At 50.8% G+C, this 26,046-nt stretch overlaps 1 protein-coding gene across 1 annotated transcript in view; it reads left to right on the forward strand.

Annotated features, from left to right (window-relative positions):
- Positions 1-7,005: 7,005 nt before the first annotated feature.
- Positions 7,006-26,046, forward strand: part of XKR5 (XK related 5) — a gene marked incomplete at both ends in the record, with an annotated part of 36,272 nt that continues 17,231 nt past the window's right edge. The window contains 6 exons of the mRNA XM_082863621.1: positions 7,006-7,063; positions 8,928-9,111; positions 16,120-16,304; positions 17,081-17,290; positions 19,494-19,663; positions 23,886-23,997. Coding sequence (XP_082719747.1) covers positions 7,006-7,063; positions 8,928-9,111; positions 16,120-16,304; positions 17,081-17,290; positions 19,494-19,663; positions 23,886-23,997 — 919 coding nt within the window. The remainder of the gene's footprint in view (positions 7,064-8,927; positions 9,112-16,119; positions 16,305-17,080; positions 17,291-19,493; positions 19,664-23,885; positions 23,998-26,046) is intronic.

A 26,046-nucleotide genomic window follows, 5' to 3' on the forward strand; every position in this document is an offset into this window, starting at 1 on the left:
AGAACTGGGGATTCAATGGATATTTTAATGCATAAGTAAATGGATCAAATATTTTTAAAATGATTCTTCTGTTCTAGTCACTCCATGAAGGCTTGAGACCAGAGTCGTGTATATGACATAATTTTGATGATTCCTGTAAGGCGTATCCTTACTGGCTCCTGTTTGAAAGTAATATTCAGCCCACTGTAGAGTCTTTCAATCTTTCCCATTTGGAAAACACTGAGGATTCTGTAATCTCTCTTTGAACTCGTGCACAGGCATCAGCCGCTAGGGGGCCTCACTGTGTTTGCTGCTGCTCTGGATTTCCTCCTGGTCTGCTGAAGGACCTCCACTGTTCTCTCTGTTGAAGATGTTGTTGCCTGCACTGACCTTCAATTATCTCTGTATTTTCCTTGTTCCCTTACCCTGGACTTGAGCACAGCAAAGGGTAAATAGCCCAGACTCAAAATCCAACACTTTTTTTTCTTTTTCAAATCAAACAGGGTATCAGATCAGCAAATCAGATGTGATTTCCCAGCTCGAACAAGGAAAAGAGCTGTGGAGTGAAGCAACAGGATGCCTCCAAGGCCAGAGTCCAGGTAAGAATCAGGGGCCTGTGCTTCCCTGCAAGAAAGTTTCAGTCAGTGTGTTAAGTCCTTGGAAACACCAAATGAAAGTTTTATGATGTGAGCGATATATTCTAAACTGGAAGTGAGGACACTGGGCTGAAATTCTTCATGTTGTTATCACTCTTTGCATCTAGCAATGAAAATTCATATTACTTCCTGCCATTTCTATTCTTTAAGGAAATGGTGCTTGTGGACTCACTGCAGTTAAACTTTCACATAGTGATTCTTGTCCTGATCGCCCCATTTAATGTGTTTTCCATCATTTGCTTGACCCAATGTCTCTCCACCACATTACATTTTTATATTTTAATCCTGTTTTTCTCTAATAGACAATGACTTTTAAAGTATTTCTACTACCTTGAGTATTTCTTTATTATACATCAGAGTGCCAATTTTTGAAAGATACTCACATGGACCTTGGTGTTTGTTTACATTTTTATTTCCCTAATTTCATTTTAAAATTTATATTTTTTCCATTTCTTTAGGCAGTGAATGTCTGCTTATACAACAAGAAATGATATTCATTCAACAAGTGTACAGGAAGCACATATCTCACACCATGCCAATGGTAAGTTTCATGGGTGGAACACCAGTCATCCAAATGAAAGACCTGGCAGTGAGATAAGTTGGTAATTGAGCAAGATTGCCTGTATGTAATTAAGTGGAGATTGAGCTCTTTCTGGGAATATTTTTGGATAGGCTGAAGTCAGTTGAAAAATTAATATGAGCACAAAACCACAACATGAGACCTAAGAAAAAGGCAGTTGCACAAATATTGCTCATCTCCTAGTCTTTAGAACAAACTGAAGTCTTCAAAATTAATCTGATACCTGGGTTGGGAAACTATAAAAGAGAACGTTTGTGCCTGCAAGGGAGTAACACAACATGTGTATGCAACTGACACAGGAAACATTTTAACAAGAGACTATAACTGACTGATCCTATAGGGTGTAAATGTAGAGGAATGAGTGTCTGCGTAGCCGTGGGCAAACCAGAAACAGCCTCCTATCTTTTTCCCAAAGCAGGTTTCTCACACACAAGGGGATCCTGTTGGATGGACTGATTTGAGTGATGAATTTACTCCTAGATCTTCACCTCAACTTTCACCAATTCCCTTAGGAAGGAAAAGTAATGTCAGCAAACAGCATGGAAAATCACTTAGTCAAGGGTCATTCCTTGACAAACAGGATCACATTCACACTAGAGCTAAATTGTATGAATGTCCTCTATGTGGGAAAATCTTTAGTAGATGCTCTACACTCATAAGACACAAGATGATTCACACTGGAGAGAAACCATTCAAATGCAATCTGTGTGGGAAAGTCTTCAATCAAAGTTCCTCCTTGAAACAACATGAGAAAACTCACACAGGAGAGAAGTGCTATGAATGTCATCAGTGTGGTAAAGCCTTTCTTCAAAGCTCTGGCCTTAGTTCGCACAAGAAAATCCACACTGGAGAGAAACCACACGTATGTCTTGAGTGTGGGAAGGCCTTCAGTCACAGTTCAGGGCTTAGTTCGCACAAGAGAATCCACACTGGAGAGAAACCACATGTATGCCTTCTGTGTGGGAAGGCCTTCAGTGAACATGCTAAACTGAGAGAACATGAGAGAACCCACACTGGAGAGAGGCCCTATGAATGTCAGTGGTGTGGGAAATGCTTCAGTCGAGGCTCTTCCCTGAGACGACATGAGGGAACTCAGCACTGGAGAGAAAGTCAAGAGGGCCCTCAGTATACGTCCTGACCTGAGATGACATGGCGTCATACATGTGAGGAATGTGGATGGAACACCAGCATAGTTTTAGCATTTAACCACACCAAGGTTCACACCCAGTAAAGACACTCTGTCTGTAATCAATATGGACACTTGTTCAGGCATCACACTCCTCAGTCCCGAAAGGCATCACCTGTGGACGTGGATCCATATGTTCCCTGTCACTGTGGCAAAGCCTTTAGTCATTGGCCTGACCTCAGGTAACTTAGCAGAACTCACTCTGTAAATACAATATGGGTATTTTTAGCAACAGCTCCCAACTCTAAAGACCCTAGAGGACTTGAGCAGGGGATAACCAACCCCTAGTTCTTCTTTGATAATTATTGTTCAACACGAGCCATCTTCAGGTAGAGAACCACTAAGACTGTAATGACTGTTAACAAACATTCAGCTGATCACCAGGCTTGATGTGCATGAGAAACTCAGCGAAAAAAATAAACACTAAAACAAGAACAAAGATGTGAACTCTTGAGAAATACCAATTATGTTGAGCAACACCAAAGCATACTTATAAATAATTCATCCTGGAGAAGTGAATCAATGTAAAGTCATGAGAAATTCTTCATAGAGCAACCTCTCTGGACCACGTGTGCTCAGACTGTACAACACACCCTCAGTGTCGTGAAGGTAGGGAAGTCTTCAGTGATCACTTATTTCTTAGTCAACATTAAATTCTCACACTGAGGATGTAGCAATCCTAAACATCAAAGTGGAACTACAGCTAGATTTCGTATCAGAAAAAACTGACCCTCTGAGTGGGAGGGGGAGCCTCTAACAGAATCCTTTAACACACATTCAGGCAAATTGTGATTTGTGGAAATACCTCTTCATGAAAATGTGGCATAAAATGGAGAGTGAAGTGATCTAGCAATATAGAATGTAGAGTTCGGAAGAAATTAAAATTTGTGTATAGAATAATAGTTGCAAATATTCAAACAATAAAGTCTGTGGCTAAAGGAGCTAAGTATTGGTGTCTGGTTTTCTTTGTGCCCCTGTAAACACAGGGATTCAGGTTTGCACCCTCGGAAAGTGGGCGGAGACTCAGCCCCACTCTCTGAGTGTCCCCTTTCTCCATAGGTCTTTCCACACAACTCAGCTCCACTCATTCCAACGTCCCCCTAACCCCATCTACCCTTTCAGGCCCTGGTGGTGACACAGCTCTGATCATCAGCTCCACTGGTCATGTTTCCCAGAATGTCACGACCCTGGTCAGGCAAGGTTATGGGAGAGTCTCAAAGACACCTAGTCCTACACTTTTTGAGTTCCCTCAACATATTTCTGCAGATGGAAACAACCGGGGGCTAAAGAGACAGGCATCTCTGCCCTCCCAGACCTCAGAAATCTCTTTGTTATTTTTTCCCAAAACCTCTGAATTGAGCTAAGTGGATGAAGAGTTCCTTCCATAATCATACTATCTTTTTCAGCTGATTCCTGAATTATACACCCAGCAGTCTCACTGAAGAGGAACACATACCCCTGCATAAGCTCATGGAATAAATCTCCAGGAATGAAACTATCAGCGACAACACATTACAGTTTTTAAAATAATTAGTGCAATATACTTTTCGCTAAGAAAAAATGAATGTTCTCACAAAGCGGATCTCCCTACTTTGTCTGCAGGACTTGGAGTGTTATCCTTTGACACACATCAATATCGAACCTAAATCTCGAGGGAAATTCTTCCAGGATATCCACTGGGATGACTTGTGTTCTCGTGGCACAAAGTAGCACAATTCCCAAACCACAGGCCTGAGGGTGAGGATGTTAAGGGGTGAGGCCTGTGCAGGTGCTGGGACCCCCAGGAATGGAGATGTGCACACTCCCTTCCCAGAGAAGTGCACGTCCCACTGGGATTTATCTACGCTGACCTATACATGTGCCTGTGCTCGGCATTCCTAGCTGGACAAGGGATTTCAGAGCTGTTCCCCTACAATGGTGACCACAGGGGGGCAGCATCTCACAAGGAGGTGTGTTTGGGGGCACCTTGGCCGCTTGTCTGAGTGGCAGAGGGGCCTGGAGTCGGGAAGAAACCTCTCTGAAGCTTAGTCACTGGGGGGAACTCAGGGCTCTCTTGGTCGGGCTGACCCAGGCTTCTTCACAGGCTCGGGTGCTAAGAGTGACAGGCCCACAGAGACAAAGTGAGAGGCAGAGGCAGAGAAACTCCCAGAGAGAGAGACAGAGACAGAGACAGAGAAGCAGCTGCAGGGCCACTGGGCTCGGCTTAGAACTCCTACCACATAAGTTCTCCCACATTCTGCTGCTCAGAGCAAATGGCAGGCTGGCCACATTCTGGGGGTGAAGAGAAAGGTCCAGCCCTTAATGAGAGAAGTGGCAAAGTCACACGGCAGAGCCGTGGGCCCGAGAAGGTGGAAGGAATCTGTGGGGATTTGTTTCAATCGAACTCAAAAGGCTTAGATATGGGGTCAGGTGCTTACACTTTAGTGATACATGATTCTCTAGTTTCTAAGATTTCTGCAGATTCCTCCCCCTCACACCACATCACGATCTCTTTCATCCCATGGCTCTGATGCAGAGTGGGAACCACTATTTTCTGAGCTGAGGCTATTCTCCTGGGACAGTATAAACCCCTTTCTCCATGAAGTTTTCTATTTTCTACCTTTCCTTCCAAAAACCCTCCCATAGGTTCGAGGCAGAAGACATCGACTGTAGCTCCTATTCAAACTGCTGCTGTCCCAGGAGAAAGACCCTCCTCCTAACCTTTAAATCACTGGGTTCTTTTTTAACATATGAAAATGGGATACATGTTTATTCTTCAAAGATACCTAGGGGGCTTCCCTGGTGGCGCAGTGGTTGAGAGTCCGCCTGCCGATGCAGGGGACACGGGTTCGTGCCCCGGTCCGGGAAGATCCCACATGCCGCGGAGCGGCTGGGCCCGTGAGCCATGGCCGCTGAGCCTGCGCGTCCGGAGCCTGTGCTCCGCAACGAGAGAGGCCACAACAGTGAGTGGCCTGCGTACCAAAAAAAAAAAAAAAAAAAACCCCAAAAACCTAGGAATTCAGGAAACAATTTTTTCTAAAACTTGAAACTTTGAGCAAAGTATGGAATACCACAACGATTCCCCCTTTACTCTCAATCGCAATTTCTGTACGTGACTTCAATTTTCTGTTCCTTTACTAGAGGAGGAGGGTCCTTCTCCCAGTGGGTCCACATTATGACGCACTCCCTTTGCAGGACAACCAGGAGAAGAGGGTCTGGGGACTGGAAGTCAGTAAAAATGGAGGCTGTAGTACACCAGAGGGAGTGGGCCCCTTAACAATGAGGTATGAACCTGAAGGTATGGAAACCCAGACCTTAAACCTGCTCCCTTGTATTGATGTAGAGGGAAGAGACTCAAAATGTTTACAGGGGGTTTGATCATCTGTATCACAGAACTGAGACTCTGAAATGGGGAGAGACGTAGAAGATCAGAATTCAAAGTTCTGACCAGAAAACCAGAAATGCGTTGAAAAGTGAGTGGAAAATTGATCGTGGGGAAGGGAGGGAAGGAAGCCTCTTAGGATAAATCAACATTACCTTCAATGAAATAAAGCATTTTGTAAGAATCACATCGAAAATGCAGGGAAGAGCCAAAGATGTCTGACTTTGAGGTTTTACTTTGGTAAATGGAAAATAATCATGAGTTTTGTAGCTTCACTTGATTTATAGGGTCACCCAACTCTATATATTTTCCTTCAAGATGTAAGTTCTTCAGCTGTGGCTCTTTCTCCTGCAGGGCTTTTGTAGGGAAGGAGGGGGTACTCCATCTCATTAAACTAGTGGGATCAGCGCAGCAAGATGGTTTGGACGTGGCAAATCCTTGATGGAGGTGGAAAACTCCCCCCAAATCAAAAGGAGGAATAGTTTGGATAATTGTCCGCTTTAAAAGTTAAAGATCCCAACTTCATCTCAGCATCACCATGACTAAATACCACTTCTCCTTTACACCACAGTTAGATAGATGGATGGATGGATGGATAGATAGATAGATGTATGTTCTGGAAGAAGGTTTTCCAGTGGGCAGGTTTACTTCTTGTGCATGGGAATCTTGATTAACCCTGAAGCCCAGGTGGAAAAAAAACCTTTTGTGAGGACAGAGATTGGGATGGAGTTGAGAGTGAGATACAGGAGAAGATATCAGTTTACATGCTCTCTAAGATTTTGAAAAGACTAATGAACGGTTCTAACTCAACTCCTTCCATAGACCTACATGTGCTCTCTGCCTAGTGGTTGACCAGACTGCCTTTCAGCGGCTCCGGAGGCGGTGGCCAATTTAACTTCCTGCTGACCACCGACCTGCGGTCCTAAGGTTCATGTAGTACTTTTCCAGGGCCCGTTATAAGGTTGGGGAACGGCAGAGGAACAGCTTTTGCGCACATCTAGAGGCCGGGTGTAATCGGTACTTTCCCTGCTTAGGAAGCAGACAACTCTGCCCCCCTCCCTGCCTCCCTCCGACCCGTCTAGCTACTCGGGAAAACCCAGGACGAGACACTCTACGCCTAAAAGCTCAGCCGAAATGCATCCTGCAGTCGGGTCTCCGGCCGGAACCCTCCCCGTCTCGGGGCGGCCGGAGGGGAAGGGGCGGGGGCCCGGGAGGCAGGCCAGCGGCGCGGCGGGCGCAGAGGATGCACGCGGGGGTCCTGGGCCTCTCCGCCCTGCTGCTGGCGGCCGAGCAGAGCGCGCGTGAGTGCCGGGCAGGCCACGCTCACCCCTCCGACCCATCCTGACGCCCGGGGACCCACACGCCACCCCGGCCACGGCGGCGGCCTCTCCCCGCCTGCGCCCAGCACTGCGCGCCAGTGCACGCACGGTGGCACCCCACCCGCCCAGTCCCTGGTAGATCCCCGCGAATGCACGACCCTCCCGGGGATGCGTGATTGCCCCCGAGGATGAATGCCGCACCCCCTCCGCCCCCTCCCCCTTGCATGCGTGGTCCCCGTGTATCTGAGGCCCCTCCGCGGCGGGTGCACGATCCTCCCCCCTTCCCCTCCAGCGGGTGCATGATCCTCTGCAGGAGTCGCGGCACACGTGGCCCCCCCTTCCCTCCAGAAAGGCCTCCAGGACTCGGCAAAGTGCCGCAGGTGCCCGAGGCGCTGCACGCGGGCCTGGGGGCGCCCTGCTCTCCCCACTATCCGGCCGGCCTGGGGGTCTGGGCGGCGGGGGAAGCCGCTTGGGGCCAGGTTGTGGTGGGACTGGGCTCGGCTTCCGCGGAGCTCTGGAGGGAGGACCGTCTACAGCTGGACCGGAGGCGGCGGGCGCGGGACGCGGTGGCCGCGTCGGGAGCGCGGTCCGCCGGGCGAGGCGGGGCCGGAGGGCGGGGCGGTTCAGCGCCTTTCCAGTTTGAACTTGTAACTCCTTCGGTGCCGGAGCGGAGGCCTCCGCCCGCTGCCGCCCGGCTCCCTGCAGCCGCTTGTTCCTCGCGGGGCCCCCGCAGATGGGGGGAGGGGTGGGGGGAGTGGAATTAACGGGGCTTCAGCATTCAGACCCCCCAGCGTTCCTCGCCACTCCCCAGCTCGCAGGCACTTGGGGACCCCGGCGGGCTCTGGCTCTGCACTTTTTCCTGGGAGGGAGTTGCCCCCGCGCCGCGTCGGCGGGTCCCTTGTTTGAACCGCGGTCCACGAAGGCCCCCCGGGGTCGTCCCCGCCATGAGATTTCAGAGGCGCCCAGAGGAGGTCCCACGTTGAGATCGGCTCCAGAGCTCCGGGTTCCAGCGCCGCCACTGAGCAGGGCTAAGATGAGACAGGACCCCGGGTCTCAGCACCCACCCCAGGTGGCCCCGCGGACGTGGGGCCCTCCTTCCCTCCCAGCTAGGAACGCCTGGGCCTCAGCGTTCCTCAGACTGGGCAGGGCGGTGACTCCCCCAGAGGCTTCTGGTGCCTGGGGCTCCTGGTTTGCCTTGTGTGCCGGGTGGTTAGCGCAAGAGACAGACCCTGGGCACCAAGGAATGGCTTCTCGGGGAACCTGCAGGGTTCCCGTCTGTACCTGGGGCAGCGCTCTCTTACCGCTGCAGTTCACAGCTTTACGTGCCCATAAATCCATGTTAAAATTTAACACTGGGGAGCCCAAGCAATAGTGCTGTAAAACAATTACTGTGAGTCCCGAGCACCTGCTAGTACTGGACAGAGGTAAGTACCCGCGTCTATTGTCATTCATCAGGAAGGGCGGATCCTAACCTAGATTTATCAAGCTCTTTCCATTCCCTGACCCTATCCTACAACCCTCGAAAATAAAATAAATGAAGCCGCCCCCAGAGAGGACGTTTTACATTTTTGAGCCCATACTAAGTTCCAGGTGTTTGCGGGTTTTTTTTTCACGCTGTCCTATGCGATCCAACAGTCCCTTTGTACAGCTATGGTGTCTGGCCTTTGGGATCCTTTGGGAAGCTCTGGCGCTTTCATTCGACCTCATTCCGGTCTAGACTGCCCGCGGGCTCTGCCCACTCCAGGCTAGGTGTAGCAGGCAGCACTGCTGGCTGTAGGGACACAGCGTTTGCTGGTCCCTCCCTCCTGCCTTCCACTAACCCTCTGGTCCTTCCTCTGGTCCCCAGGCCTCTGCACCGTGGTTTACTACTTCACCACAGACCGGCTCCTCTGGGGGTGGCTGGCCCTCTCTGTGCTACTACCTGGCTTCTTGGTCCAGGGCCTGAGCTACCTTTGGTTCCGAGAAGATGGACATCAAAGTCGCTGCTCGTTGGTGGTGCTACACCTCCTCCAGCTTGGCGTGTGGAAGCGGTAAGGCAGCCCCTTTCAACCCTGAAGCTTGATTTCACACGTGTGATAGGAGGGTTCTTCTGCGCATACGTGTTCCATCCTTAGGGTCACAAAAGTGCAGGCTTGGGAGAACGTTGGAAGCCACCTCTTTGAACGTTTGCTCTGATATTGGTCACCTCACCGAGCCTGAACTTCCTTGAGCATCCTCAAGGGGCTCCTGCCAGAAGGAGCCATGACCCTTCAAAAGCTTTTTCTTGACTTGGGCCAAATCCTATGTGCTCGTGTTTAATTCAGTTGGTCTCGCCTTTAGAGCCATGGAAAGTGACTCAGTTAGGGCCGGTCCATGTAAACACCTACTCCCTCACTCCAGGAGGGTGACACAGATTTAAGCAGACTCAGCAGTGGGGTCGGCCTGGTAACATTTGCATTAAGCTTTTATTGCGAGAAGAAGCCATCTGGGTGCCAGGGCCACATTTTTCCGTAAAAAGGCATCCTGGGCAGGCCTAGCGCTCTGCAGGCTCGGCTGTGGCCCACCAGTGCAGCAGGTAAGGTGTTATTTTCCCTGGGATACCTGGATTCCTGGAGGGTCAGGGGAGATGCGGCAGTGAGCTTACACTGGGGCAAATTTCAGCTCTCAGCAGCCTCGTAATCCCATAGAGTTGCCAGGAATTTTAAAAGGGAGAAAATTGGGAGATCAGATCGGTGACGGCCTCCGGCTCAAGAGCACATGAACTTGTAGACGCTGAGGATAGAAAGGCTATCAGGAGTCACGGCCAAATCTCAGATCTCGGGCTGCGCTGCTGGCTGTCCTGGGTGGTTTATGCCTTCAAGCCATGCCCAAGGCTTTCTTTGGAGGCGCTGAAGTGAGTTTTCTGATTTCCCAGCTGCGTCTGAGGAGGGAATGAATCTCAGCTTGGAGGCAGAGGGTACTTCTGATAAAGACATCACCCAACCACCCGAATTTCTCTGGGCCCCTCAGAGCTGGAACCCTACATCTCTAAAGGCAGCAGAAGCATTTTCAGCTACAGCAGTTTTGCCTAAAGCTGAGCCTTTGTGTTCAAGCCATGTGGTTCCTCTGAAACGATAGGACTCTGACCAGTGGCAAGAGAGCAGAGCTGGCTTTCCTGTTGGACTCAGGGAGGATTGGAGCCTGTACTGGGCGCTACCCGCATGTTTTGACCCTTCTGTCTGCCCAACTTGGTATGAAAACCATTAAGGGCTCCGGTCCTTCCAGGGATCACGTGGTACGTTATAGTCATCAAGTTTGCGACCTCAAGGACAGAGCACCTATTTAAAGAAAATGAATCAACTCTCCCCTAAGCAAACATGTCATAGCTCAAAAGAAGATTGAAGTCAGGGCCAGTCACTTGAGAGAAGCCTCCTGAATAACTGTCAGATAGATCTGTCTTCTGGGGCTCCGGGGGGACCCTTGGTCCCATTTGATCCAGTGCCTTCTTCAGAGATGGGGCAGCGTCAGGCTCACATGTATCCACTTCCATGCTGGTGTCCAATACTGACCCCCGCTCCTCTTCCCCAAGTTTCTCAGATGATGCCATGAATACTAAATATCTTTTTTTAAAAAACTAAAATGGATAAATGAAGAGAGACAGGAAAATTAGAAATTATGAAAAACAACTAGTCATCTATATCTCTTCTTATTTAAAAAAAGAAGTTAGTGGGACTTCCCTGGCAGTCCAGTGTTTAAGACTGCGCTCCCACTGCAGGGGACACAGGTTCGATCCCTGGTCAGGGAACTAAGATTCCATACGCTGCTCTGTGCGGCCAAAAAAGAAAAAAGAAAGTTAAGGTGACTAAAAATATATACGTATAATTTAAAAGGACAAAAAAAAAAAAAGGCATGAAAAAAGAAAAGAAGTGAGAAGAGTCAGGGAACGGAAGGGGATGTTGGAAAAGAAGGTAACGCCAGAATGTGCACAATTACCCGTGCTCACGGTGAACCGCAGATTTGTCTCTCAGTTTTGTAACAAGCGTAAGAAGCTACATGGTTTTGCAATGCTTCTGCGATAGAAAATAAACCAAACAAATGGAAATCTACTTCCTTAGAAGAAAACTTTGAAAGTTAAAGTAGAAAACAAGAAATCTATTCCCTATCCTGCAACCAGCTTATTGGGCTTTCACAAAGAAGACACTGGGTAATGGAGTGTCTTTCAGCACATCCACACGGAACTTCGCAAGACCGATTCCCAGTCAGGGCCCGCAAAGAAGCCGCTCAGAAAACTGCAGTTCAGCGAAAGCACCTGTAGGAGGAGCCAAAACAGTTCTGTTTGCACAGCCCTATACAAACAGCATTTAGAAAGGGGTCGTAACGCAATGCAGAAGAATCTACTGACAACAAAAAACCAATTAAACGCAAACCTCATGAAGTGGCTTGTAAGAAAGGCAAGGATTTAAAACATAAACGTAGGGCTTCCCTGGTGGCGCAGTGGTTGAGAATCCGCCTGCCAATGCGGGGGACAGGGGTTTGAGCCCTGGTCCGGGAATATCCCACATGCTGTGGTGCAACCAAGCCCGCGAGCCACAACTACTGAGCCCACATGCCTAGAGCCCGTGCTCCGCAACAAGAGAAGCCACTGCAATGAGAAGCCTGTGCACCGCAAGGAAGAGCAGCCCCCGCTCGCAGCAACTAGAGAAAGCCCCTGGGCAGCAACGAAGACCCAACACAGCCAGAAATAAATAAATTTAAAAACAAAAAAACAAAAAAAACACAGGGCTTCCCTGGTGGCGCAGTGGTTGAGAATCTGCCTGCTAATGCAGGGGACACGGGTTCGAACCCTGGTCTGGGAGGATCCCACGTGCCGCGGAGCAACTAGGCCCGTGAGCCACAACTGCTGAGCCTGTGCGTCTGGAGCCTGTGCTCCGCAACGGGAGAGGCCGCGATGGTGAGAGGCCCGCGCACCGCGATTAGGAGTGGCCCCCCCGCTTGCCACAACTGGAGAAAGACCTTGCGCAGAAACGAAGACCCAACACAGCAAAAATAAATAAATTAATTAATTAGGTACTGGAATGATTGCATAATCTAAGTTCCAGATAACAACAACAAAAAAAGTTCTATTCAACATCAATCTGTTTAAAAAAAAAACCCAGGAAACAAGTGTTGGCAAAGATGTGGAGAAATTGGAGCCCTTGCACACTGACGGTGGAAATGTAAAATGGTGCAGCCACTGTGGAAAACAGAATGGTAGTTCCTCACAAAATTAAACATAGAAGTACCAGATAATCCAGCAATTCCTCTTCTGGATATATATCCAAACAAGCTGAAAGCAGGGTCTGGAAGAGATCTTTGTACACCCATGTTCCTGGCAGCATTATTCCCAGTAGCCAAAACATGAAACAAACCACATGTCTATTAACAGATGATGGATAAGCAAAATGTGGTCTGTACATACAACGGAAAAAAGGAATGAAATTCTGTAATATGCTACAACGTGGATGACTCTGGAGGACATGATGCAGTAAGCCACGCAAAAGACAAATACATAATTCCACTTACATGCGGCACCTAGAGTAGTCAGGTTCATAGAGTCAAGTTCATAGAGACAGAAAGTAGGATGGGGGGGGTGCCAGGGGCCGGGGGAGGAGGGAACGGGGACTTATTGTTTAATGGGGACAGAGTTTCAGTTGTACAAGATGAAAAGAGTTACAGAGGACGATGGTGGTGATGGTTGCACACCGTTATGAATTATTGCAAATTGTCAATAATCTATTCAATTATGAAGTTTAAATTATTAACATCACTGAACTGTACTCATAAAACGGTAAAGATGGTATGTTTTATGTTATGTGCCTTTTACCGCAATTTTAAAAAGTTGAAAAAAATGTACAGTCCTAGCAGAAACCTCCACCGTTCACTGCCTCAGCTTTCACGTCACCATAAAGTGTTAAGATGGAGAGGAGCATCGCTAATTCTTCACCTTGTGGGGCTACGATAGACTATGCCGGGGGAAGCGGATACGTTTGGTTTTTTATTTAAGCTGTTCAGTGGAGCGTGCTGAGAGACATCATTCCAAAGACCAAGTTAGTTTAATTAAACGTGTTAACAAACGTCAGTTTTTAGTGCATGTTGTCCTTAGTGCAACGAGAAATCTTAGACCACCATCAACACAGCTCAATATGCTCGGTATTTATTCGTTCATGTTTACTAACCTTGTGTGACCAAAGGGACTGGAGACACGTGATTAAGGCACAGTCTGAGGCCAAATTGTGAACAGAGCTGGAACAGTGAATTAGAAGAAGAGAGAGATGTTCACAGGATGCTGGGAGCCCCAGGGTTTGCCACGGTGCATCTCTGGACCAGAGACGTCTTCATCACCTGAAACTCGTTAAAAACGCAAATTCTCGAGCTTCACCGGGACCCACTTGGCATAACGGCAAACTCCTCATAATTCTCCAAACGCGTCTGTTTAATCAGAAATTCTAGGCCTGGGGGCGGGCAACCTGTCTTTCAACAGCCCACCTGGTGACTCTGATGGTGCTCACGTCTGGAACCGCCGTCCGGACACAGGAGCCGTCGTGGGAGGGCTGAAGAATGAGGTGGACTTGGAAGCACGTGGGAAGGGGAGGCACTTCGGACCCAGGCAACAGCAAAGCTGCTGCAGAAGGAAGTGCTGGAAGTGGTGGTTTTGGAAAACTAGAAGTCTGTTGTGCTGTGAGTGCGGGGTAAGGATTTTCTGGACGAGAGCAATGTGGACGGAGACAGACTGGGCTGGACCATGAAGGAGCTTGTCCACCAGGTAAGGGGTTTGAGAACCACTGGAAGGGTTTAAGTAAAGGAGTAACCTGGTCAGATAAGGCCCTTAGAGACGGCACAGGAAAGGAACTGAGAAGGGAAAGTCTAAGGGCCAGGCAGGCGGCCAGAAATCCGGGCAGGAGCTGGTGAGTACCTGGAAGGAGAGCATCCGTTCCCACCTCCGCCCTCCTCCTCCCACTCACCGCCCTGAACCTCCGCTTTCACCTGGGCCCCCTGAAGCCCCCTAACCAGTGATCTCAGCCTGAGTCCCTCCCCTTGCAGCAGGTTCCAGAAACGCGATTCCGAAGACCAGGTGAATCACATTCCCACTGGTTCTCCATTTCCCACTGGTCCGGGAGGGACACCCAACTTCTCAGCTGGGCCAGAAGAGGTCTCTGCTGCCCCAGGATGGACCGCGGTTTCAGTGGCCCTTCTCCTGCCCCGCCCCCGGCGCCACCGTGCTCCCTCAGGCTTTGTCCCTGTCCTGAGTATGCCCGTCCCTCCTTTCCCTGAATATGTTTTCCTCTCTCCCCGGGGCCCCTTCCGCCCCTCTCGTTTTCACACGTCTTTCTTCCTGCTTAAAACTTTTCGCGTGTGTATGGCTTGCTTTCCACAACTGAATCGTGGGCTTCCGGAGAAGGTCTTCAATTTCGTTTGCACCCTCTGCAGTCTCCAGCAGGTGGGAGCAGCCCAATAAGGATGGACATGGAATGAATGGAGGCGGCTGGGAGGGTAGGAAGGGAGATTGGCACGTCCCCAGAATGGAGGATTCAGGACTGAAAGGGAAGCTACCGTATTCAGCTTCATATGCTTTTTTTTTTTAAATAAATTTATTTATTTTTGGCTGCGTTGGGTCTTCGTTGCTGCACGCAGGCTTTCTCTAGTTGTGGCGAGCGGGGGCTACTCTTCGTTGCGGTGCGCTGTCTTTTCATTGCGGTGGCTTCTCTTGTTGCAGAGCACGGGCTCTAGGCACGCGGGCTCAGTAGTTGTGGCTCACGGGCTCTAGAGCTCAGGCTCAGTAGTTGTGGTGCATGGGCTCAGTAGTTGTGGCTCGTGGGCTCTAGAGCTCAGGCTCAGTAGTTGTGACGCACGGGCTTAGCTGCTCCGCGGCATATGGGATCCTCCAGGACCAGGGCTCGAACCCGTGTCCCCTGCCTTGGCAGGCGGATTCTTGACCACTGCGCCACCAGGGAAACCCCATATGCTTTTTCTTAACATTATATTTGGGTCAGAGATCATGGCTTCAAAGACTCAGTAAGAAATCAGTTCACTCCAGGATCCAAATCATGAAAGAGGAAAGCTGTCTTTCTTAAGTGTCTTTCCTGGGCCCTGTGTACCCTGAACAAAGCCATTTCAAAGAGGACCCCCTTCTGCTCTGGCCATAGAAATGTTGGCCGGAGATCAGAGGTGGGGGCGTTCGGGGTAACTTGAAAGGCGCACTCAGCTCTCTTTCAGGAGTCGGTAAATTAAAACGATTCCCAGTTTTTCTGAACTTGGACAGGACAGAAGTTCGCAATTGCACATGGACTTGGCAGGCACGCCAGCCCCTGCTGCAGGCAGGTGTAGGGATCACCGTGTTCCTGCTTCTGGGCGCGTGAGTGGGAAACTGCTGTGAAAACCCCAAGTCCCCAGAGCCCACACGTGCCTGGGGAACGGTGTCGTTTTTGTACGTGCGCGACCCTCCTGGGGGCACGGGACAGCGACCCATGGTACCTCCAGACGGCTTTCGTAAGATGGAAGCATCAGAAAAGTTTCTAGGGTGGGTTTTTGGGGAAGTAGAATGAAACAGGCGCACTTCCTCCTTTTTCTTCTCTTGCACTGACTCCCTTTCCTGGACGTGTGTCCCTGCAGCCAGGGCAGCCCATCCTTGCACACCCCACGATGGTGCCCTGCCCTTCCCGCTGTCCAGAGGGAGTGGATTAATTCCCATCCCGAGAGGCCCTGGGGCCGGGGAGGTAGTTCAGGGTTAGCTCTAAACTTTGCAGGACTCAGCGAGAGCCCGCAGCAAACCTGTGTGGTCCAGGCTCCTGGGCTAGCACCCCTTCCACGTGTGGCCAGAGTGTGTTCCGCTGGCCGGGCCTTGCTGGGCAAGGTCACCTGCTGCCGCACTTGGGTCAGACGTGCCACCTTCACTCTGGAGTCAGAGCTCAGGGACTTGGGGTGTAGATGCGATCAGTTAACCCCTGGAAAGCTATCGGTCTCTACGCGATAAGCCAGAGAAGGGGGTTCCTGTTTAAGCTATCACGATGTGGTTCTGAGTCCTGGGCTCTCCTCTTCCTCAGGCACTGGGACGCCGTGGCCCCTGTTCTCCGGAAGGAAGGGGAGGCCCCCGCCTGGGGCCAGCTGCGGATGCAGGAGGCCGACCTGTCGGCCCTGCGCCTCCTGGAAGCCCTGCTGCAGGTCGGGCCCCACCTGCTGCTTCAAACATACATCTTTCTCGCCTCGGACTTCACTGGTATCGTGCCGGGTGAGTGTCTCCTACCACTGACCTCAGACTGTCCGACTTCTCAAGGCGGACAGAAGGAAACCCCTTATTTAGCAAAACCTGGCAACCTAAGATTTCCTGTTTGGGAGAATTAGGGCAGCCCAAGGGAATGGTTAATACTGGCTTTTGTTTGGGGCGATGAGTTCCCGGGGGTCGGCTTCCTTCATGGGGCTCAGTCCATGGGACAGAAATAGTCAGATGACCCTGAAAGCACGTTGGGAAGGTGCCGCGTGCTGCCTCTTGCGAAATCAGGGTGTCTGTTTCCCCCGAGACTAACTCTGCAGTCTGAGCCTCACACCTCGAGAGCCATGGAAACAGAGCAACTCGGGCCCCAGCAAACGTACATCCTCTGCTGGCTCTCACTCCAGGGTGCAGGCTCTCTCCTGTGGGCTGGAACCATTGGATGTCCTGGTCTCATTTCTCTGATTAAACCTCCTTTATATGGATTGAATGGCAACGTGCGTTTGGGATGAAATAGCACGTTCAGAGCCGTTAGGATCTGCTTCGTCATAAACCAGAGGTGCTTGAGGAGCAGTGACTGGGATGCTTTCCTTAAAGGGTGAACACAGAAAGCCCAGCCCACCTGAGGGGACAAGCGCCCATGTGTTAAGCAGAGGAAAGCTCTCCTGCACGCCCTCATTTCTTCAGAGAAAGACGTGCGTGTTTGCACGGAGGGGATGATGCCCTCTGAGAAGTCAGATTTTGTTAAGGGTTAACGTCCTGTAAATACTAGGTTGTCCTGTACGCTTCGCTTCCAGGGATGAGTGCGCTGTGCTCCTGGTCTGTGCTGTCCTGGGCCCTGGTGTGCTATGCTCGTGCCATGGGCGCCATGAAGCCGGGTCACCTTTCCATGCCGTGGACAGCCCTCGGCTGCCAGCTGCTCTGGAGGATGGGCATGGTGGGAGCCCGCGTTCTGAGTCTGGTTCTGTTCTTCCAAGTTTACCGCGTCTGGGTTCTGGTTGTTGCAGGTGAGCTGAGCGTACGTTCCGACTATCTATTGGGGCCTGACAAACCACCCCGAACTTAATGCCTTACAAGAACCATTCATGGGGCTTCCCTGGTGGCGCAGTGGTTGGGAGTCCGCCTGCCGATGCAGGGGACACAGGTTCGTGCCCCGGTCCGGGAAGATCCCACATGCCGCGGAGCGGCTGGGCCCGTGAGCCATGGCCGCTGAGCCTGCGCGTCCGGAGCCTGTGCTCCGTGATGGGAGAGGCCACAGCGGTGAGAGGCCCGCATACCGCAAAAAAAAAAAAAAAAAAATATATATATATATATATATATATATATAACCATCACGTTTGTTTAGAAATTGTTGTGCATTTTTTGTTACCAGTCTAAAGATGGGTTTTCTAACATAAGAATGTGATAGTTCCTTGTATTCATTGCGCGCTTATATTGAGCACAATATAACTCATATATTATAATTATTAAATGTTTTTAAATTATAAAATATTTGCTAAAATTACAGATGATAATGTAGCAGACCACCATGTAGTTTTCACCTAAAACCAAAGTAGACTTGACTTTCTTATTCAACCTTTTACTTAATCGTACTTTGCCTGTGTCTATAAAAACAAATCAATAGGGCTTCCCTGGTGGCGCAGTGGTTGAGAGTCCGCCTGCCGATGCAGGGGACACAGGTTAGTGCCCCAGTCCGGGAAGATCCCACATGCCGCGGAGCGGCTGGGCCCATGAGCCATGGCCGCTGAGCCTGCGCGTCCGGAGCCTGTGCTCCGCAATGGAAGAGGCCACAACAGTGAGAGGCCCGCGTACCGCAAAAAAAAAAAAGAACCATTCATGATCAACAGCCCCGGTTCTGAGGGCTGACTGGGCTCCGCCGGGGGTTCTTGCCCGGGGCCACTGGGCTGGCTGTACAGACGTCTGGCACCCAGGGCTCCTCCACCCTTTCTCTTCGGCAAAGTCATCTGGATTCGGACATGTCAGCTGAGCATTCCAAGAGAAAGGGGGCGGAATGGCCCGGAACTGGATCAGCATGGCTTCTGCTGTATTCTGCCTGGCAAAGCGGTCTCGGCCAGCCCAAGTTCAAGAATGTGGAGGAATAGATTCAGCCCACGAGTGTCCAGGGAGAGGAGGAATGCATGCAGGGTCTCTTTGGAGAAACGCGCCCGCAGCTCAGAGAGCCCAGCGCTCACAGGACCAGCCAGCCCCAGAGCGCAGCCTTAGCTGCTGTGAGGGCTCCACATTCTGTATCATGGGCTGAAAATCCTCAGTAAAACTGACACTTAAACAGGAGGGAGGCACAGGGTCCCACGTGCCCTGACGCAATACAGAAACATGCAGTACGTACTGTGCTGTCACTCATAGCCTCCCAAAGCCCTCCATGTTATTCAAATGCTGAGTTTTAGCCGTCTTCTCTGTTTCAAACAGGACATTTCCGCTGAATCCAAAGCCCCCCTCAGCCCTCAGTCTAGCCGCACCTGGTTTGACCAGTGATGACAGGGAGTCTGCCTGATGATGCAGGATGCCTGCAGGGGGCCTGTGTGTCCCTGCCCAGAGAGGAATCTCTTCCGGTCATCAGGGAACACCCTCTACAAGAAGGAACAAGAAGCACTGAGAGATACTTAGACTTGAGCCTAGAACAAGCACGGATACATTTATTGGCAGAAAGCAGAAATCTATGAAAGAAATTGTGTTGCTAAAGAGACATTAGCTTTTTTTTAATTTGTTTTTTTAAAAAATTTCAGTTCAAACGCCAGTATGACATTATTCCTCCTAAACTATAGGAACAAATATCACGGCTGGACTGCATAGAGATCTTTCCTTTGGATGTGGAGGTTTTTAGCCCTTCGAGGAGGGATTAAAAAACAGTGAGCAGTTTTGTCACTGCCTCTTTAAACACTTTCTGGAACTAAAAAGGCCTAAGTACGCAATATTTAGTGAGTGTTACGGAAGCTAGTTTTTGTTTGCTCATCCCCAAATTAGGTCAGCTACCCTTCATGAGGATCAAAATAAAAAGTGTGGGTTTTCTGTGGCCCTTGAATCTCTTCTGGGTTTTCATTTGTTTTCTTGGGTGCCGAGTCAGATGCAGTCAGAACAGAGAGGAGGGCTACAGGCGCTGGTTTCCGAGTTCCTGCCCTACCCCCGCCCCGTCTCCCCCCTCAGCGCCCCCCCCACCCCGAGGACCCTGACTTCCGAGGCCGCTCTCTGCAGGTGCCCACTGGCTGGTGATGACGTTCTGGCTCGTGGCTCAGCAGAGTGACATCGTGGACAGCACCTGCCGCTGGAGGCTGTTCAACCTGCTCACGGGTGCCGTGTACATCCTCTGCTACCTCAACTTCTGGGACAGCCCTTCCCGAAGCCGGATGGCCACGTTCTACACGGCAAGTGGTGATGACGGTTTTGTTTAATCCCAGCTTTTACTGTATACGTAGAACGTGTGCGTGCATGCGTGTGTGTGTGTGCTTGAGCACACGTATCTATTAAGAAGGAATAGCTTAATTTTAGGAAAAAATCTAAAGGGAATTATAGTCTTGAACAGAGACGATGGGCTCTGAAAATAGCAACCTGACCTCCAGTCGTTTCCACGTAGTTACTGCGGCAAGGATTGTGGCGCCTTTGGCGATGTTTTTCAGCCGCTCTCTACGTCAGCCCATCTGATAAATACAATCACAGTTCTATTCTGTGTCATATACGCGATGCCCTTGTTAATCAGCTCAATCACTGAGTTACAGCTGTGGTCCTAGAGAGTGTGAAAAGCACAAAGATGACGTAATGCCTGCCTGCAGGCCGCTTCTGGTCCCATGGAGGAGATAAGCTTCTACCCAAACAAGTTTTAAAAAGAGGCAGAATGTGGACAAATGCTGGCAGAGAAAGCAGCGTCTGAATCTCACAGGAGTGTCACTTCCCACTGGGATGACCGGGGACACTTTTGATGAGAAGGGGGACGTTGAACTGCATTGCAAACGGCAAAGGAGAGAGGACCAGCCAGGGCTTCGGAGCACAGGCTCTGGAATCAGACGGGCTTACGTGGGGCCCTGGCTGTACCATTAATTGTCACCAAATGACGTGGCCAAGAATTTAAACTCTCTGGACCTATCTTTTCATCAGCACATCAGGACATAGCCACCCACCTCTCGGTGTCCCTGTGACAGTGATGTAAGACCTACCTGCTTTTCAGGGTCCCTGGGAAGATTAAATAATAAACAACTTGGGCTGAAATAACCAGCAAAGAGTGGCTGTTACTAATACAAAAAGTTGAACAGACTTTCAGGGGTGCAGGCGCTCCAGGATGGAGGGGGGAACAAAGAGAAGAGCCTGGAGGTGCAGCTCCTGTCTAGCAGCAGGTGGGCGGCGTTGGTCACCTCCTGGTTTTAGGAGAGCGCCGTAGAGCTTGGTGACCCCATAGACCACGGGGCCCACAGACCAAAGGGGACCTGTGATGTTGAACGAGTCACAGAGCCCCACCAAGCCTCAGTTTCCACATCTGGAAACCGGGAGTAACAAGGCCCATCTCACTGCGGGGGGTGAGGGCTGAGTGTGTGGCAGGGCCCCGCCCCCATGCACCGTGAATAAACCTGAGGGTCACTTTTCCATCGTCCGTTCACCGGAGCAGCGTGTTCACGTGCCGATGCCCATGGGCGCCCTGAGCAGCAGTACTACGTAAGGAGACGTTTCACAGTTGCTGCTTTTCTTTCTTTGTTTTTGTCACGTTCACACCCTTGTGCCAGGAGTTCTGGGGCTGTTACATAAGGCAGGGAAACAAATGCTTAATTCTTTGCAGCTGTCCTAGTCACCGGACCACTGAGTTCAGAGTGATTGAATAGGAAAAGACAGAACTTAGATGCTATGGAAGTTTCAAGTGTGGAGTGGCAAAGATGCAGAAGCAAGATGAAGGCCACGGGGTGCGGGGAGGCCATAGGAAGGCCAGTGTGGACGGTACCGAGTTAAACACACCCGGACGCCAGTTGACGGCGACGAAAACAGATTCTATTAAGTCAGTCGCAACAAGGAAAGCGGTCCAGCGTGGACTGACCCCGAGCTCAATTTGTGCAGAGGCGACTGCATGTTTTAAAGGGAGAATGGCGTGGGACAGCGTGGGCTCCAGCAGAGTCGGGGAGTGAAGGGGTGTGGTCAGTGCGACCTCACCATCTGGGGTGTTAGTTGGCACTTTCGGGATGAGAAACACACTTCCCGTCTCTGTCGTGAAGAGTGTTCGCACACCTTAGAGCAGGGAGCTCACAGGCTGGGAGAGTCGTCTCCTGGGATGTGTGGGTTTCAGAGAGATGGTCCTCAGGTCCTGGAGAAGACAGCTCTGGGTGGTAAAAGATGTACATTTCAAAGGGACAGAGAAAGGATTTATACTCGCAGACTTTCTGAGGTAACGCCCCCTAAGAGGAGGTTCAGGGCCCATCTGCCTGTGACCAGATGTTGGCTGGAACGAACGGTAAGTTCTCCTGGCGGCCGTGAGCTTTCTTAAGCGGGGACTTAACTGCAGCTGGGGTCATCATGCTAGGGGGGCAGCCTTGAGCTGTTAGAAGCTGTGGTAGTGTTGCTTCGGGTCTCTTAATGTGCAGAGGTGGGCAAAATCGTTTCCGCCACGAGTCTGCAGTTTTTATAGGCCAAGGCTGAGGCCTCGTCCAGAAGAGGGCTTAGGGGAGCCTGTCTGAGTCGTTTGGTCAAGAAGAGGGTCTTTGTCAGTGGAAAGTCATTGCGTTTGTCAGCGTCCTCCAGACAAACAGAACCAATGGGATGTGTGTGGATACGTAAGAGCAGATTTGTCATAGGAATTCGCTCATGCAATTATGGAAGCTGAGAAGTCCCACGGTCTGCCATCCACAAGCTGGAGAACCAGGGAAGCCCGTGGTAATTTAGTCCAAGTCCAGAAGACCAAGAACCAGGAGGTCGGTGTCCAAGGACAGGAGAAGGTGGATGTCTCAGCTCAAGAAGAGAAGGAGAATTCCCTCTTCCTCTCTTTTGTTCTATTCAGACCCTCAACAGATTGGACGGAGCCCACCTGCATGGGTGAAGGTGATGTTTACTCAGACTACTGATTCAAATGCTAATCTCTTCCCATCCTCACGGACACACCCAGAAGTAATGTGTTACCAGCATCTGAGCATCCCTTGACCCCGTCAAGTAGACACATAACATCAACAGTCACAGTCCTTTAGGGGCAGCCTGTAGGAAGGTGACCCTGGACCGGAGAGTCAGGACGCACTGTCGAGAGGACCGCTGCATTGTCAAGGAGTGGACGCTCGACACTGGGTGGAGGTGGGGCTGTTTCCAGGTGTGTTAGGGAGGATGACAAGGCCTGATGTGCAGGTGAAACGGGTCACCCCGACAATGGTGGGGAAGAGAGACTGCAGTAGAACCCTGACAGGAAGTAGCAAGTTAAGAACTGTGAAATGGCAATAAGGACGGGAAAAAGGAGATGGATTTTTTTTTCCCACAGTCTGCACTACCAGTTTTTTTGTTTTGTTTTGTTTTGACATATACAAACTTAGAGTTTGTATATGTCAAGAGGGCCAGACAGCTGATGAGATGTGGTTGATTTAAGGAGAGTACCTCCAAGTTCTGCAGGCTGGGCTGCTGGGCAGTGCCGTTTAGAACCGAAATAACACCTGCTGGACCCTCGAAACACAGCTGCCCAGAGCCTAAGGCACGGGGAGGTGGGTATTCTTAGGATTTTTAAGCAGCCCCTAATATCATTTTTTATTCTCTCCTTATCTGACCTTTCTAGAGTTAAAATGATGCCAGTGAATGGCTATGCCGAACCTTGGAAGACTTTTAGCATAATAGTATGACAATTCAGGGTTTTAAAAAATGTCTCCTACACAGTGTTCAAATACATCATCTTTGAATTACATCCCGTTTATTTACTTATTTTAAGAAATATATTTTGTATTATATTGATATATTTTATATTAAAATATTTTATATTAATTTATATTTAAAATTATTAGCTTTGGAAACCTTAGCTAATAAGCCCGCCTGGACGGGAGGTACGGAGAGCCTTCTCTAAGAGCTGCCCTTATTTCAGTTCCAGGAGGAAGGTTCCCTGTTCAGCCAGCAAGAGTACCTCCCCTGCTGCCACCTGGTGGCCAGGGGCCAGATTTACCTTTAAAGAGGTAAATATTCGAAACAAATATTCTGAGGTTGTTACGAAAGTGTGTTGAGTATGGCTTACTGGAATTCAGTGTCACTGTGAGCTCTGCAGATACTTTTAATTATTGCATGGTAAAGCCAACAGGTGCATACAGTTAATGTAACATGAGAATGTGGAGCATATAAAGTAGGAAATAAAAGTCGCTATCAGCCCCACCTGACCCACCGGAGGGAATCCCCCGAGCCTCGTGAGCTGTGCCTTTACATTTCCTGTGCGTTTATGATTCTGCAGACATTTTAATGAGCTGCACTGAGAGCAGGGAGAACACCCCGTTGCTAGAGAGGCTCACTCGACCCTGACCCTGCTTCCAGGAGGGCCCCGTGGGCACGAGGACAGAGCCCCCAACCCTGAAGGGAGCTGCGGCGGATCGCAGGACGGGAGCGTCCCGAGGCCGCCTGCACCGACCAAGCGTGCTGACTCTCCTTCTGGTGCCCTAGGTCATGCTGCTTGAGAACACCATCCTCGTGCTGCTGGCCACGGATTTTCTCCAGGGAGCGTCGCGGACCAGCCTGTGGACGGTAGCCGGAGTCTTGTCTGGATTTCTGATCGGTAAGACCCCACGTCTCCTTCCTAGCCCCTCCCTCCCTACCCCAACTTGCTTCTTTACAATAAGCTCCCTCCAAGGGTAGGAAACGGTGCTCAGAAGCAGCTGGATGGAGACCAGGGAAGCTCCCTGCCCTGCGGGCAGCAAGGCCGCTCCCACAGGGGCACGAGAAACCGGATCAGCCTCCGTCTGCCTTGCTTGGCTGTGCTCAGAGGAACTGCTGGTGAGGCAGGGGCTGCCTCGGGGGTGGGACCCTCTCTGGCGCGCTGGCAGGGGTCAAGGACGTAAGCTCCCGCTCTTTTCCCAGCATCGAGGCAGTGGGTGCGCAGGGGGCAGAGCAGGGGCCTTCCTGGCTCCACACATGTGCGGTGTCTCGACGAGAACCCTGGGAGAGGGGCTGAGCGAGGTCAGGCGGTCTGGGAGTGGCAGAGCCACAGGGCCTGGCAGTTTAAGATGATCGGTTACTTCTTGTGATGAGGGAACGGCTCCAAGGTCCACGCTGTGCCCACCACGCTAACCCGGCTTAGCAGATCGGGTGTGAGCTCCTCTCCTGCACTTGGAAAATAACAGAAGACGCACCCCTGCTGTCGGCCTCCTCCCCGCACTCCTGCCCCAGCACGCGCTGGCCCGGCGATGGCGGCGCCGTCATTCTGCAGCCTTTGCCAGAGCTTCCAGGACAGCACCCGAATGTTCCACGCGGGTCCTTGCGCTTCTGAAACACGGTCCAGGGCAGAGGCTTCTCCTGCTGTTCGCAACAACTAGGGGCCCGAGCTCCCGCGCGCGCCCCAAGGCCTTGCCTCTGGCCACCCACATCCCGGGGGGAGCGCGTGGGAGTCGGGGCACCGCCGGGCAGCCCTGACCTCTGACGCAGGAGGATGGGTGGCGGGGAGTAGGGTCCTTTTACCTGGCCAGCAGCCGGGGCTTGGACTGGCCCGTCGGGGTAGCACTGACCAGGGAGAGGAAACGCCCCGGAGCTTCCAGCATTTGGAGACATGAAGATGACTCTTCCAGGGACGGAGCAGATTCATAAACGTGGCCATAAAACAAGTATTCGAGGGCCACGAACCAGCGGTGGCCTTTAAGCTCGACCCCCTCCGTTGTCAGGAACCAAGGCTCGTTAGAGATGCCGGTGGCCAAGTCAGCCCTTCGTTTTCAAATTAAAGTTTTACCTTTGAGATGATTGAAGTTTTCAGAAATAATACAGAGATCTCCACATCAATAAATGTTTTTTTAAAAACATTTTAAAGAGTGTAAAGTGAGAAATGACGCAAGGACGGCTAATGTGGCTGGAGATGCATGAAAATAATTCACCGAGAAGATAACTTGAGAGTCGGATCTAGGAGGATGGATGGAAGGTATTATGGTAAGGAACAGGGAAAATTTTCAAAATTGTGCATGAAAGAGAGAGTTTGAAAGAGAGAGTAAAGAATAGAAGGAAGGAAGGAAAGAAGGAAAAAGGAAGGGTAGCAGGGAGGGAGGGAGGGAGGGAGGGGAAAGATAGAACACAGAGAGATCCCTGCATCCCTCCCCCGTACCCCAGTGGTGGCTTCCCGCAAAACTACAAGCGGAACATCAGAACCAGGATGTTGACGTGACACATTCAAGATGCAGAGAGAACTCTTCTGTGGCCATAAGGACCCTTCTGTGACTCTTTTAAAACCATATCCACTTCCTCTTATCTCCACCTGCTCTGTAACCCCGGCAACCGCTAACCTGTCCTCCATTTCTATGATTTGGTCACTGCAACGATGTTATGCAGCTGGAATTGCACAATGTGTGGCTTTGGGCATTGGTTTGGTTCATGGATCGCCATTCCCCGGCAGTTCTTCTGAGCCCTCGTGTGTATCAATATCCCTTCCTTTGTTGCTGAGGACTGGTCCGTGGTTTGGATGAAGCTCAGTGTGCCAACCACCTGCCTATCGTAGGACAGCTGGTTGGTCCTTTTTAAAATAATAATATATATGCCAGGCACCAGGGTGCAGGGAAGTGCCCGGGGTGCCCAGGCATGAAGCGGCCGGGCTCTCTCACACGGCAGCTCCCAGCACTGCTCGAGC

This window comes from Leucopleurus acutus (assembly GCF_964270905.1).
Source record: "Leucopleurus acutus genome assembly, chromosome: 21".
Taxonomy (NCBI): Eukaryota; Metazoa; Chordata; class Mammalia; order Artiodactyla; family Delphinidae; genus Leucopleurus; species Leucopleurus acutus.